Source organism: Onthophagus taurus, chromosome 3, assembly GCF_036711975.1.
Source record: "Onthophagus taurus isolate NC chromosome 3, IU_Otau_3.0, whole genome shotgun sequence".
NCBI classification, from domain to species: Eukaryota; Metazoa; Arthropoda; class Insecta; order Coleoptera; family Scarabaeidae; genus Onthophagus; species Onthophagus taurus.
In genome coordinates this window covers 26,906,606-26,922,060 of record NC_091968.1, presented here as the reverse complement: position 1 = coordinate 26,922,060, position 15,455 = coordinate 26,906,606, and the positions used below count along the sequence as shown (strand labels likewise).

At 29.3% G+C, this 15,455-nt stretch overlaps 2 protein-coding genes across 3 annotated transcripts in view; one reads left to right on the top strand and one right to left on the bottom strand.

The window, feature by feature from the left end:
- The window catches only part of LOC111420709 (monocarboxylate transporter 12-like), a 107,196-nt gene that overhangs the window by 51,200 nt on the left and 40,541 nt on the right, over positions 1-15,455 (bottom strand). The window contains exons 1-2 of one of the 2 annotated variants that reach the window (XM_071195572.1): positions 12,204-12,326; positions 1,745-2,051 (exon numbers count right to left, since the gene is read on the bottom strand). The exons of the other annotated variant lie outside the window; for it this stretch is intronic. Of the exons in view, the coding sequence (XP_071051673.1) occupies positions 1,745-2,018 (274 nt within the window). The 5' untranslated portion in view covers positions 2,019-2,051; positions 12,204-12,326. Of the gene's footprint in view, positions 1-1,744; positions 2,052-12,203; positions 12,327-15,455 lie in introns of those variants that run through there. 2 annotated transcript variants of the gene reach the window in all.
- LOC111419927 (ras-related protein rac-2-like) overlaps positions 1-15,455 on the top strand; it is a 79,189-nt gene that overhangs the window by 51,980 nt on the left and 11,754 nt on the right. The gene's annotated exons all lie outside the window — the stretch shown is intronic.

Here is a 15,455-nt window from a genome sequence, read left to right as displayed (position 1 = left end):
AAGGATTTTTAATGATGATTACAAATATGGCAAAGTTGAGGTTGACATTTTAAATTTGAAGTTGCTTATCATATAATAGAAGTTTTATAAATGAAATTAATCTAACTTGTTTGCAAAATGGGTAGAATGAGGGATGTTAATCTATTTGTAGAGTAAAATAGGATGTATGTAAAAGTAAAAACTTTTTAAGAAATACTAAAATGTTTTAATTCTATTCAAGCAGACATGTTTCGAAACTAATGTTTCATCTTCAGTACATAGAATATTATACAATATAATGGAATAAAATTATGTTAGTAGGTGGGGTTCAGGAATAGATCTAAATCTCTTTTAACTTAATTTACAAATAAAATTTAAATTAAATTTAACAAAATCAAAAATTAAAAATCTTCAATAATAAAAATAAAATCTTGGAAGGTATCGTATATACGATACCTTACTATGTACTGAAGATGAAACATTAGTTTCGAAACATGTCTGCTTGAATAGAATTAAAACATTTTAGTATTTCTCAAAAAGTTTTTGCTTTTACATACATCCTATTTTATTATGTTAGAGAAATATGGAGAATTTCATCCCATTTATTTGTAGAGTCCCTGAAGATGGCCAAGGGCCGAAACTGGTTAGATTTAAATTCTATATAAAATAGAAGCCAGTTGAAAAGTACAAAATCAAACTGTAGGTAATTTCCTTCAAAAAATTTTACACTAAACATCATTTTGACTCAAGTATTTGTGATTAAACTTATGGTACGACTTACAGAAACACCCTGTATAATCGTGTCTACCCTGTCTATTCTGAGAAGTCATATTTTTAGAGAGATAAAAACGATTGTTCTCAAGTGTTGCATAACGCGGTCCAATTTAATGTCGATCTTAAAAAAAGTGCAATTATTTAGATAAAATTGACTTTGAAAACGATCTTCTCCACCGATGTCATTTGACGTTAATGGTCTCTTCGGTTAATAGTTTCCAACTAAGCTGTTTGTATAAACTGGCCACGGTACGTGCCAAGAAATTTGCCGCGGGTTCTTGAACTTGATGTGGTGTGTCTTTACTCTTCGGGGAAAAAGCCGCGCGAGAGGCGCACAAGATCTAATACAAGATCTACGACACCTCCATAGAAAGCTCAAGCAGCCGCGCGCCGGCACCTGAATCGATTAACTTTCCGGATAACAACGCCCCGATATAAAATTACAATACATTACTCCGGATGCCGGCCAATTCTCGAAGACGAGAACTTTACCAATTCCGTATCTACTTGCATCGTTTTTTCTTTCTATTCCTTTTTGTCGTTTCCGCTCTCGACCGAACCGCAATTAATGTCCATTCGTGGACAAAGCGATCTAAATTTACAATTGTGCTGGACCTAACTTCATATGGATGGTGATGTTTTTCTCACCGAAGAAATACTTTCCATCAAAATACTTTTTTTTAATCGATATTTATTCGATAGATAAAGATAATGGTGAATCGAGTTGGATCATTAATGTCTAAAATCACGTACCAAGTTTTCTTTCTTGACTCACCAACCGGTATCTAAGAATCTAGAAGACAAATGTTAACCATGGAACCTTTTCTAGACTCGGCAATAAGCGATAAATAACAATTATTACTGCGATGAAAACTCATAGATACTGAGTTACGACCGCAATTAAATAAACGATTGCGCTAATAGTGTTAAATCGACGTCGTTTATCACGAACGAGAACAGGAGGTATATGTTGAATTTAAAAATAAATTACCTGAAGGATACGCTGGTTTCACTTGAAATTGTCTCGTAGCTGGAACAACCAATTGAGAGCACGAAAATTGTACCCCATGATTCAAAATTTGAACCAAAAGAGCACAAGTTGCGATAACCCACCCCCAACCACCTTCCGGGTAATAATGTCGACACAAAAATCTTCTTGCTTGTATCTGCGCTACTCTTGCATTCGCCTGTCGAGCTACATCTTCAGCACCGGGAACTGCACCGGAAAGAAGGGGCCAACTTTGCGCGCGAGACAACGAAGACATTTTTTTAAAATCACAACACTCACATTTTTAATCCTTCAAATAAAACGGCATTTGTTAAAAATAAATTAAAATTATCCGGTGATCTGTATGAAAATAAAAGCTCTATACTTAATTCATCGTGTTGTTTCTCGTCGGGTTGATACAACGGTGGCATACGTATTGGTTTGTTAAAGCTCGAACAGATCGCGTATCGCGTGTAAACATCGAGTTGAACATGTGCTTGGATGTCGTTAGAAATGGCATTAATCCGAAGATACGCGACGATTCCGCGGGGAATCCGGATTCTTCGGTCGCGTTACTCTTGATCCGAATTCCCGAAGCGTTTTAAAATTCAAAAAGAAATAATCGTTAAAGACCATTCCATCTTTGTTTCGATGAAAATAATAAAAATTGTCTTAATTGGAAGGGGATGTAATCCGATACAAAATTAATCAATGATTAGTCAATATTAATTACTTAAATGACTTTACGTCATAAAGCCGAGGTCGCTTGCACCCGAGGGGCTACAATATGATGAATTACGTCATTAATTATTGGTTAAATTAAAAATTGTTTCGAATAAAACTTGCTTAAAATTTAATTTTGAAACAAAAACGTTAATAAAATTTTTTGATATCTCTGTTAATTAAAACTGTGTAGTTCTATGACCTTAAATGCATAAATTGGACCTGATTGAAAAAGTTGGTTTAATTAAAAAATGTTTCATATAAAAGTTGTTTATATTCCAATTTCAAATCGATTATTTTAATAAAAAAAGTTGATATTTCCGCTAGATGTCGCTGTATACTGGTGTAAAAAATAAGATTTTTGAGGTTATCTTATTAATTATTGGTTAAATCATAAAATTTTTCGAATAAAACTTGCTTAGATTTTAATTTTGAATCAAAAATGTTAATCCGAAATTTTGATATCTCTAATAATTACGGCTGTGTGACCTATATGACCTTAAATGCCTAAATTAGGCTTGATTGAAAAAGTTGGTTTAATTAAAAAATGTTTCATATAAAAGTTGTTTATATTCCAATTTCAAATCGATTATTTTAATAAAAGAAGTTGATATTTCCGCTAGATGTCGCTGTATACTGGTGTAAAAAATAAGATTTTTGAGGTTATCTTATTAATTATTGGTTAAATCATAAAATTTTTCGAATAAAACTTGCTTAGATTTTAATTTTGAATCAAAAATGTTAATAAAAAAATTCGATATCTCTAATAATTACGGCTGCGTGACCTATATGACCTTGAATGATGCCCGAAGGACCTTAAATGTGGCCGAGGCACTACATTATGATAACCAGTTCCAGATTGATATAATTTTAATTAAAGAACCTCGGCGCAAGCGACCTCGGCTTAATAATTAGTTAAAAAATCTCCAAAGTTACCTGATAAAGTTGAGGTTGCTTATAGCCGAGGGGCTACAATATAATGAGAAGATTTATCAAATTTAACATTAATCACTATTACACTGAAAAAGGTGAAAGTAATTTGCAATCAGTAATTTTGCTATCAACCACGCACAAAAATGTGAAAAATAAGATTTTTTAGGTTATGTCATTAATTATTGGTTAAATTAAAAATTATTTCGAATAAAACTTGCTTAGATTTTAATTTTGAAACAAAAACGTTAATAAAATTATTTGATATCTCTTTTAATTAAAGCTGTGTAGTTCTATGACCTTAAATGCATAAATTGGGCTTGATTGAAAAAGTTGGTTTAACTAAAAAATGTTTCATATAAAAGTTGTTTATACTCCAATTTCAAATCGATTATTTTAATAAAAGAAGTTGATATCTCCGCTAGATGGCGCTGTATACTGGTATAAAAGATAAGATTTTTGAGGTTATCTTATTAATTATTGGCTAAATCAAAAAAGAATTTGAATAAAACTTGCTTAGATTTTAATTTTGAATCAAAAATGTTAATTCGAAATTTTGATATCTCTAATAATTACGGCTGTGTGACCTATATGACCTTAAATGCATAAATTGGGCTTGATTGAAAAAGTTTGTTTAATTAAAAAATGTTTCATATAAAAGTTGTTTATATTCTAGTTTCAAATCGATTATTTTAATAAAAAAAGTTGATATCTGCGCTAGATGGCGCTGTATACTGGTATAAAAAATAAAATTTTTGAGGTTATCTTATTAATTATTGGCTAAATCATAAAATTTTTCGAATAAAACTTGCTTAGATTATAATTTTGAAGCAAAAATGTTAATTCGAAATTTTGATATCTCTAATAATTACGGCTGTGCAACCTATATGACCTTAAATATCTAAATTGAGCTTGATTGAAAAATTGGTTTAATTAAAAAATGTTTCATATAAAAGTTGTTTATATTTCAATTCCAAATCGATCATTTTAATAAAAAAAATTGATATCTCCACTAGATCGCGCTGTATACTGGTATAAAAGATAAGATTTTTGAGGTTATGTTATTAATTATTGGTTAAATCAAAAATTTTTTCGAATAGAACTTGCTTAGATTTTAATTTTGAATCAAAAATGTTAATAAAAAAATTCGATATCTCCAATAATTACGGCTGCGTGAGCTATATGACCTTGAATGATGCCCGAAGGACCTTAAATGTGGCCGAGACACTACATTATGATAACCAGTTTCAGATTTATATAATTTTAATTAAAGAGACTCGGCCGCAAGTGATCTCGACTTAATTAGTCGAAAGATCTCCAAGGTTACCTGATAAAGTCGAGGTTGCTTACAGCCGAGGGGCTACAATATAATGAGAAGATTTATCAAATTTAACATTAATCACTATTACACTGAAAAAGGTGAAAGTAATTTTCATTCAGTAATTTTGTTATCAACCACATACAAAAATGTGAAAAATAAGATTTTTGAGGTTATGTCATTAATTATGGGTTAAATAAAACTTGCATAAAATTTAATTTTGAAACAGAAATGTTAATAAATTTTCGGGCATCGTTCAAGGTCATATAGGTCGCGCAGCCGTAATTATTAGAGATATCGAATTTTTTTATTAACATTTTTGATTCAAAATTAAAATCTAAGCAAGTTCTATTCGAAAAAAATTTTGATTTAACCAATAATTAATAACATAACCTCAAAAATCTTATCTTTTATACCAGTATACAGCGCGATCTAGTGGAGATATCAATTTTTTTTATTAAAATAATCGATTTAAAATTGGAATATAAACAATTTTTATATAAAACATTTTTTAATTAAACCAACTTTTTCAATCAAAACCAATTTATACATTTAAGGTCATAGAAGTACACAACCTTAATTAACAGAGGTATAAAAAAATGTTATTAACATTTTTGTTTCAAAATTAAATTTTAAGCAAGTTTTATTCGAAACAATTTTTAATTTAACCAATAATTAATGACATAACAATTATATTGTAGCCCCTCGGCAGCAAGCGACCTCAGCTTAATTAAGTAAAACCCAACGATTTTTGTTCTTAGTATGGCCGAGGCCAATTCATTCCTAAACTTTTCAAAATGGCACGCATATAAGAAGATTACGTGGTGAGAATAGTTAATTACTTCGCTTTGGACGTTCTAGGAATCGTTACAATGGTTAGAATTACTTGGAAATACATTTAAATTGTTCCTAACATTCATACCTTCTATGTGAACCTAAAATATTTGAAGAAAATTAATGATTAAAAGAAATAGAATGTTTTCAAGAAAATTTTCTTTTTTTTTTTTAATTTTGATGAATTTTTCAAAAAAAGCACTTTTTCAAAATAATTTGTCATTTTTTAGGTTTCAAGTAGAAAACAATATAACTATTTATGTGTAACAAATTTCAGGAAGATTTTTCGAGTAGTTTTTGCAATATCGTGTCCAAGACTTGTAAAAACGTAGAGGTGAGCTCCAAAACATCCGACTACCAAATTATCTTGAGACAAATCTTCATAAATTCCCAGTACATGTTTTTATACATCTGAATGAAGTGGTAGAGGATGCCTCACTAAAATGATTTGATCCAGAAACTTTAACTTTTTGCTACTCGAACCAACTCTCAGCTTTTAGTAGAGGCGAATTCCTGTTGGAACATTACAATACATTGGCCAGCTTTGTTTTAATAAGATATCATATTTCTGGTCTCGGCATCAACTTTTCTAACATCTTTTAATTAATGTTCATCGTTATTGTTATTTCCCACTGAACAGTACAGCAAATGAACTCATTTTTGAAGATATATCATGGTATATCGGGTGATTTAAGTCTGAATCTTAGTGTTCGAGAAGTTGTTCTTCTAAAATAAATTATTTAGCATGCGAAAGCATATTCTGATATAATAGAAGTAAGTATCTTGAGTGATTTATATTTAAATCTTACTACCCGTAGAGAAGGTGGTTCATTTCTATATTAAAAGAAATTATTTGGTATGAATTTAATTCAAAAATTTAAGAATGAAAAAGATGTATTTCTTAAAACCCGTTCGTTCTTTTTTGTTTAAATTTAATCGTAACAACCACAATGAAAGAAAAGTGCTGGTTCGATTTCTTGATGTGCTGTTATTTTGATCCCGTCACAAAGAAGAAGCCGCAGAGTATCTCGTCCATCGGATGTGCACCAAAGATCGAATCCATCATTCATCGGACGTCCCTTTTAATATTTCCTGACGCGAATTTCTCCTCGATTTGCACCCAAAAAAAAAAAATAACAACCGAACCACATTAAAATTCACCAAGAAATGTTTTTAACAGCATCCTTTTCGAAATATCCCAAAATCGATTTGATTCGATTGATACTTTCTTTAGAAAAGAAAATTTCTTCTATTTTTAATTTATCTCGAGGGATAAATAAAAAAAAGTCGATTAAAGTCGGCGTGTTCATTAGGCACTAACCATTATGATTGTGTCGTCGTTTCTGTACAAACGGGGAAACGTCCCAAAGGTGGTGTTAGGGGAGTTAGACGGTAAGCAGCGATGTCGGTTCGGTTTACGTGAGGACATCTCAAGGATGAGACAACGACACCGATCATTTCCTTTTCTCTTTTTTTCTTCTTTATTTTTTTATTTTTTGTTGTGGTCGGGTTAAAAAGAAATTCTAAAACTTATTACGTCTCAAGAATGCTGTAAATCACGAATGAGGCGCGTATCGGCACGTAGCGCTTCTTCAAGTTGAGGAAGGACGTTGAGAAGAAATACGAGATCTTGACTTAACAACACGACGTTACTTCTTATATAACATTTAAAAAAATTTTTTAGACAATACAACAATAAAGTTTTTCTTGAAAATAAAAAAGCCGCTTACACGCACCGAAAAGTCCCCAACAATAGACATTTCAAAGTCGTAAACTCTTTTCGACGGATTACATCCCCTTCCAATTAAGATACGCGAATTCACCTTTCCACTTTTGGAAACGATTTTTATTATCATCATCGAAACAAAGAAGGCATGCTCTTTAATGACCGAAGAATTCGGATTTCCCGCGATTTTATTCAAAATACCAATAATTATTGGTTAAATCAAAAATTGTTTCGAATAGAACTTGCTTAGAATTTAATTTTGAAACAAAAATACATATTAATAAACATTTTATGACCTTAAATGCATAAATTGGATTTGATTAAAAAAGTTGGTTTAATTAAAAAATGTTTCCGCTGGATGGCGCTGTATACTGTTATAAAAAATAAGATTTTTGAGGTTATCTTATTAATTATTGACTAAATCATAAAATTTTTCGAATAAAACTTGCTTAGATTTTAATTTTGAATCAAAAATGTTAATTCGAAATTTTGATATCTCTAATAATTACGGCTGTGTGACCTATATGACCTTAAATGCCTAAATTGGGCTTGATTGAAAAAGTTGGTTTAATTAAAAAATGTTTCATATAAAAGTTGTTTATATTCTAGTTTCAAATCGATTATTTTAATAAAAAAAGTTGATACCTGCGCTAGATGACGCTGTATACTGGTATAAAAAATAAGATTTTTGAGGTTATCTTAATTATTGGCTAAATCAAAAAAAAATTTGAATAAAACTTGCTTAGATTTTAATTTTGAATCAAAAATGTTAATAAAAAATTTCGATATCTTTACTAATTACGGCTGTGTGACCTATATGACCTTAATTGCATAAATTGGGCTTGATTAAAAAGTTGGTTTAATTAAAGAATGTTTCATATAAAAGTTGTTTATATTCAAATTTGAAATCGATTATTTTAATAAAAAAAGTTGATATCTCCGCTAGTTGGTGCTGTATACTGTTATAAAAAATAAGATTTTTGAGGTTATCTTATTAATTATTGACTAAATCATAAAATTTTTCGAATAAAACTTGCTTAGATTTTAATTTTGAATTAAAAATGTTAATTCGAAATTTTGACATCTCTAATAATTACGGCTGTATGACCTATATGACCTTAATTGCCTAAATTGGGCCTGATTAAAAAGTTCGTTTAATTAAAAAATGTTTCATATAAAAGTTGTTTATACTCCAATTTCAAATCGATTATTTTAATAAAAAAAGTTGATATCTCCACTAGATGGCGCTGTATATCGATATGAAAAATAAGATTTTTAAGGTTATCTTATTAATTATTGATTAAATCAAAAAAATTTTCGAATAAAACTTGCTTAGATTTTAATTTTGAATCAAAAATGTTAATTCGAAATTTTGATATCTCTAATAATTACGGCTGTGTGACCTATATGACCTTAAATGCATAAATTGGGCTTGATTGAAAAAGTTGGTTTAATTAAAAAATTTTTCATATAAAAGGTGTTTATATTCCAATTTCAAATCGATTATTTTAATAAAAAAAGTTGATATCTCCGCTAGATGACGCTGTATACTGGTATAAAAAATAAGGTTTTTGAGGTTATCTTATTAAGTATTGATTAAATCAAAAAAATTTTCGGTTAAAACTTGTTTAGATTTTAATTTTGAATTAAAAATGTTAATGAAAAATTTCGATACCTGTACTAATTATGGTTGTGTGACCTATATGACCTTAAATGCCTAAATTGGGCTTAATTAAAAAGTTAGTTTAATTAAAAAATGTTTCATATAATAGTTGTTTATATTCCAATTTCAAATCGATTATTTTAATAGAAAAAGTTGATATCTCCGCTAGATGGCGCTGTATACTGGTATAAAAAATAAGATTTTTAAGGTTATCTTATTAATTATTGGTTAAATCAAAAAATTTTTCGAACAAAACTTGCTTAGATTTTAATTTTGAATCAAAAATGTTAATAAAACATTTTGATATCTCGAATAATTACGGCTGTGTGACCTATATGACCTTAAATGCATGAATTGGGCTTGATTAAAAAGTTAGTTTAATTAAAAAATGTTTCATATAATAGTTGTTTATATTCCAATTTCAAATCGATTATTTTAATAGAAAAAGTTGATATCTCCGCTAGATGGCGCTGTATACTGGTATAAAAAATAAGATTTTTAAGGTTATCTTATTAATTATTGGTTAAATCAAAAAATTTTTCGAACAAAACTTGCTTAGATTTTAATTTTGAATCAAAAATGTTAATAAAACATTTTGATATCTCGAATAATTACGGCTGTGTGACCTATATGACCTTAAATGCATGAATTGGGCTTGATTAAAAAGTTGGTTTAATTAAAGAATGTTTCATATAAAAGTTGTTTATATTCCAATTTCAAATCGATTATTTTAATAAAAAAAAATGATATCTCCGCTAGATGGCGCTGTATACTGGTATGAAAAAGAAGATTTTTGAGGTTATCTTATTAATTATTGGCTAAATCATAAAATTTTTCGAATAAAACTTGTTTAGATTTTAATTTTGAATCAAAAATGTTAATAAAATAATTCGATATCTCTACTAATTATGGCTGTGTGACCTATATGACCTTAAATTCCTAAATTGGGCTTCATTAAAAAGTTGGTTTAATTAAAAAATGTTTCATATAAAAGTTGTTTATATTTGAATTTCAAATCGATTATTTTAATAAAGAAAGTTGATATCTCCGCTAGATGGCGCTGTATACTGGTATAAAAAATAAGATTTTTAAGGTTATCTTATTAATTATTGGTTAAATCAAAAAATTTTTCGAACAAAACTTGCTTAGATTTTAATTTTGAATCAAAAATGTTAATAAAAAATTTTTATATCTCTAATAATTACGGCTGCGTGATCTACAGCGTGTCCCGTATCTTCCGCATCAGAGCATTATACAGTTGTAGAATATATTATTCTGAAGCGATATTTCACGCACATTCTCAAGCACGGCATCTGTTTAAAATTCTCAGCTTTTGTCCAATAACAGACGATTTTGATTCACGAAAAAAGTTTATTTCTCTTTGCGTGTCGAATCTATTGGTAAGTACAAAAGTACACATTTACGATTTGCCATTGGACGTCGAAAAACAGTTCCCGTGCTGTTATTATAAACATTTCGAAAAAAATGTATTAGAAAAATCGCTTCAGAATGATGTATCGTACAAGCATATAATGCTCTGATGCGGAAGATACGCTGTATATGACCTTAAATGAACCCCGAAGGACCTTAAATGTGGCTGAGGGACCACATTATGATGACCAGTTTCGGATTGATATAATTTTAATTAAAGAGCCTTCGCCGCAAGCCACCTCGGTTTAATTAGTCAAAAATTCACAATTTTATCTAATAAAACTGAGGTTGCTTATGGCCGAGGCGCTACAATGTAATGGATTTGAATTGTGATAAATTTTTTAGATTTGTTTGAAAGATAATTTTGGAATCATCCAAAAAGGAAAGAAAGGAAGAAACAAAAATTTACGAAAGAGCCTCGGGTAAAATGAAACGATTAAAGCTTTCCCCTTTGAGGCGAACATTAACTGAAACGTTGCCGACACAATTACGTGTAATGCTCATACCTAACTATATACATTATGTATAGAAAGGCGGCCGTTTACGTGAGAACGTTAAAAATAACTGTAGTGTATTCGAAATTTTTTTAACACTTCTAAACTATTAAAAATCGACGACGAATTGATAACTTGAAATTAAATTAATGTGCTCTTAAGTAAATAAGTAAATAAATTGCGGTTTGAAAGAGTTTAAGAAAAATATTTGTTAAATCTCGTTTACATAAGGTTTAGAAAAGCTTTTAAATTTTGAAAGCTTTGTCACAAACGAAAATACGTTTGTACAAATATAGGATTGTTTATTATCTCGAAAATAGATTATGTATGTTTTAACCGTAACGGTTTACAACTTAACGTTTTCTTTGGCATACACTTTATTATTTTTTTCTTACAATATAATCAATCCGTTTCGATTAAGGCGCCGCATGATCCTTTTTACCTTAGAAAAGTCGAAGAAGAATCAAATGTAAGAAGAAGAAGAAGAGATGCACGCGCAAAAGGAAACGTAGAGAATTCCCTGGGACGCCGTAAAGTAAGTCCTTAAACGTTAAGATCAAACGTCCCGCTACGTCTTCGTCTTGATTGTTCTCTTCTTCTTCTTCTTCTGCTTCCACTCTAAACCAACGTTAAAGCGGAAGCAACTTTAAAAAGACCTTAACAGTGCTGACGTCGACGTAATCGTCAATTGACGTCGTTTTACTACGTAATTTCGATTATTATTGCTCGCAATCGACGAATTCTCCGGATGGAGTTTAAAAAAACGGCCGACAAGGTTAAGAATTTTCCTTAATCGATAGCAAATGAAGTGGAAAACCTTATTTGTGATTCTTGCTTTGGTTTCGTGTTAAAATCAGTTTTTAGTTTCGAATAAAAGATTTTATTTATTAGCTTTTTAGATTTCTTATATAAACCCTCGGCTTTATTGCTGTATATGGTTAAACTATAAACACGCATAAACATTTTTTAACTTTTATGGCCACACAGTTCCGTATCGTTCGATTTTAACAGCCCCTTTTTCAACTTTATGTCCCGGCGCTTCGGTGCAAAATAAAAAAATTTTAAAAACATTAAACGACCCGGTTGTAACTTGACCAAAATTTATTTCAATCATTTCGTTTTATCTTTATCGCTTTTATTTGGACATAACTAAGTGTTTATAACAAAAAAAAAATTAAAATGATTCCGATTGAGCCGCTTTTTTTTAACTCAATTAATAAATTTCTCGCGACAAATTCGGGCGAAGAAGAGAAGTTATTTCTTGGAATAATTTTCCCTTCTCGTTATTCTCATACAGATCACTCAAGAAATTGATGAGTTAATTATTAAAAATTAATACTTACAAAAATAATTTAATAAATCACTTTTTTTTTGAGTTAACATTTTTTTGGGCACGTTTAAAAAGCTTAATGTTTCATTAAAACTAAGTTTTTTTGGAGCTTTTTTGCAACTTTATGCTGGATCGACGACGCGTCAAAAACTGAATGGGTTTCGAGACGCACTCGGTGCAAAACTCGCGGATGCAAGAGAAAGAGACGCGAAAAGAGACGCTTGCGTACAAAGTTTGGTGGCTTTAAACGGGTTAAAACTGTTAAAAGAATGTCGTTAATTTATTAACGATTTTTAGAAATAACTTTGATGCTAATAACCCTATAATTTTCATTTTGTAATTCACAAAAAATTAATATCCTTTGTGTTTACGTTGAATAATTTATCAGATTTCACCCCTTGAATGGGGATTATTCTGAGATGGGGTCCACCCCATCTCAAATTATAAACGCGTGGGTGACCTATACACGTTTAAACCCAACAATTTCTCAACCCCAACAAGGAAATAACAAACCAAGGAAATTATTTAAATCAAATCATTAATACGAAACTAAGAAATTATTTAAAGCTCATTAAATTTTCTTTAAAATGTTTCTTATTTCATCATGATATCTCAATTAGTTCTTGAGATACGATTTTTTTAATTTCCATTAAAATTAATAACTACGAAAAGTACAGAGTTGGGGTTAGAAAATCATCACAACAATGTTTATGGAAACCAAGTAATTATACAGGTGTTCAGAAATTCTACGACCGACTCTGAATCGAAAATTTTAATGTTAAAATGTTGTTCTACTATGTTGCCAAATGTGTGTTTCATGAAGATATGATAAAAAAATTTTAAAAACGATCTTTGAACCTAAAGAAAATAATTTCTAATAATAATTATTATTATTCACAGATATTGAATATTAATGATTATTTATGGACAAATTATCCGTCCTTTGAGAACCTCATGAAGACGTATGAAGCATTTTACAATTAATTTCTGAACATCCTGTATATGGCACATTTAACCCTCATTAAATTTGCTTTAAAATGTTGGTTATTTCATCATGATATCTCAATTAGTTCTTGAGATACGATTTTTTGAATTTCCATTCAAATTAATAACTATGAAAAATGCAGAATTGGGATTAAAAAATCATCAGAGCGATGTTTATGGAAACTAAGACATTATTTATGGCACATTTAATCCTCATTAAATTTGCTTTAAAATGGTGGTTATTTCATCATGATATCTCAATTAGTTCTTGAGATACGATTTTTTTAATTTTCATTAAAATTAATAACTATTAAAAGTGCAGAATTGAAATTAAAAAATCATCAGAGCGATGTTTTTGGAAACTAAGAAATTATTTATGGCATATTTAATCCTCATTAAATTTGCTTTAAAATGTTGATTATTTCATCATGATATCTCAATTAGTTCTTGAGATACGATTTTTTGAATTTCCATTAAAATTAATAACTATGAAAAATGCAGAATTGGAATTAAAAATCATCAGAGCGATGTTTATGGAAACTAAGAAATTATTTATGGCGCATTTAATCCTCATTAAATTTGCTTTAAAATGGTGGTTATTTCATTATGATATCTCAATTAGTTCTTGAGATACGATTTTTTTAATTTCCATTAAAATTAATAACTATTAAAAGTGCAGAGTTGGGTTCAAAGAATCATAACAACGATGTTTATGGAAACTAAGAAATTATTTATGGAACACTTAATCCTGACTAAATTTGCTTTAAAATGTTGGTTATTTCATCATGATATCTCAATTAGTTCTTGAGATACAATTTTTTAAATTTTCATTATAATTAATAACGATGAAAAGTACAGAGTTGGGGTTAAAAAATCATCACAACGATGTTTATGAAAATTAAGAAATTATTTATGGCACATTTAATCCTGACTAAATTTGCTTTAGAATGATGGTTATTTCATCATGATATCTCAATTAGTTCTTGAGATACGATTTTTTTTATTTCCATTAAAATTAGTAACAATTAAAAGTGCAGAGTTGGGTTTAAAAAATCATCACAATGATGTTTATGGAAACTAAGAAATTATTTATGGAACACTTAATCCTGACTAAATTTGCTTTAAAATGTTGGTTATTTCATCATGATATCTCAATTAGTTCTTGAGATACGATTTTTTGAATTTCCATTAAAATTTATAACCATAAAAAGTGCAAAGTTGGGTTCAAAAAATCATAACAACGATGTTTATGGAAATTAAGAAATTATTTATGGCACACTTAATCCTCATTAAATTTGCTTTTAAAGTTTATTTTTAGCTTTATTCTAAAACAATAAGAAATAGACCTGTCGAACCCTATATTTTTGTTATCCGAAAAAAATAACTAATTTAATAAGCGAATAATCAGTGGTTGTTTCCATTTAAAAAAACGAAAATTCTCATGATATGACTATGTCATGAAATTCTCTGTCAAAAAGTGTCCATATAATGTCTTAGTTATAATACTCCACCTATAATAATAACCAAGATAATTACATTTGCGGGTTTCACGATATTTTCAATTTTGGCCTCTAGGGGAAAAACAAAAGACGATAGCGCTATGAGGTTTTCGGCATTAGCAGTTTCTCGAAAAACGAGATCATGACATGTAAGCTACTTTTTTTCTAACTCTTATAGTTTTCGAGTTAGCCTATTCGGACATCGAATTTGAACCACCCTGTACACAGTTGGTTTCAAAAAATCATCACGACGATATTTATGGAAACTAAGAAATTATTTATGGCATATTTAATCCTCATTAAATTTGCTTTAAAATGTTGATTATTTCATCATGATATCTCAATTAGTTCTTGAGGTACGATTTTTTGAATTTCCATTAAAATTTATAACCATAAAAAGTGCAAAGTTGGGTTCAAAAAATCATAACAACGATGTTTATGGAAATTAAGAAATTATTTATGGCACACTTAATCTTTATTAAATTTGCTTTAAAATGCTTCTTATTTCATGATGATATCTCAATTAGTTGTTGAGATACAATTTTTTTAATTTCCATTAAAATTAATAACTATCAAAAGTACACAGTTGGTTTCAAAAAATCATCACGACGATATTTATGGAAACTAAGAAATTGTTTATGGCACATTAAATCCTCATTAAATTTACGTTGAAGTGCTGGTTATTTCATGGTCATATCTCAATTCGTTCTTGAGATACGATTTTTTAAATTTCCATTATAATTGATAACGATGAAAAGTACAGAGTTGGGGTTAAAAAATCA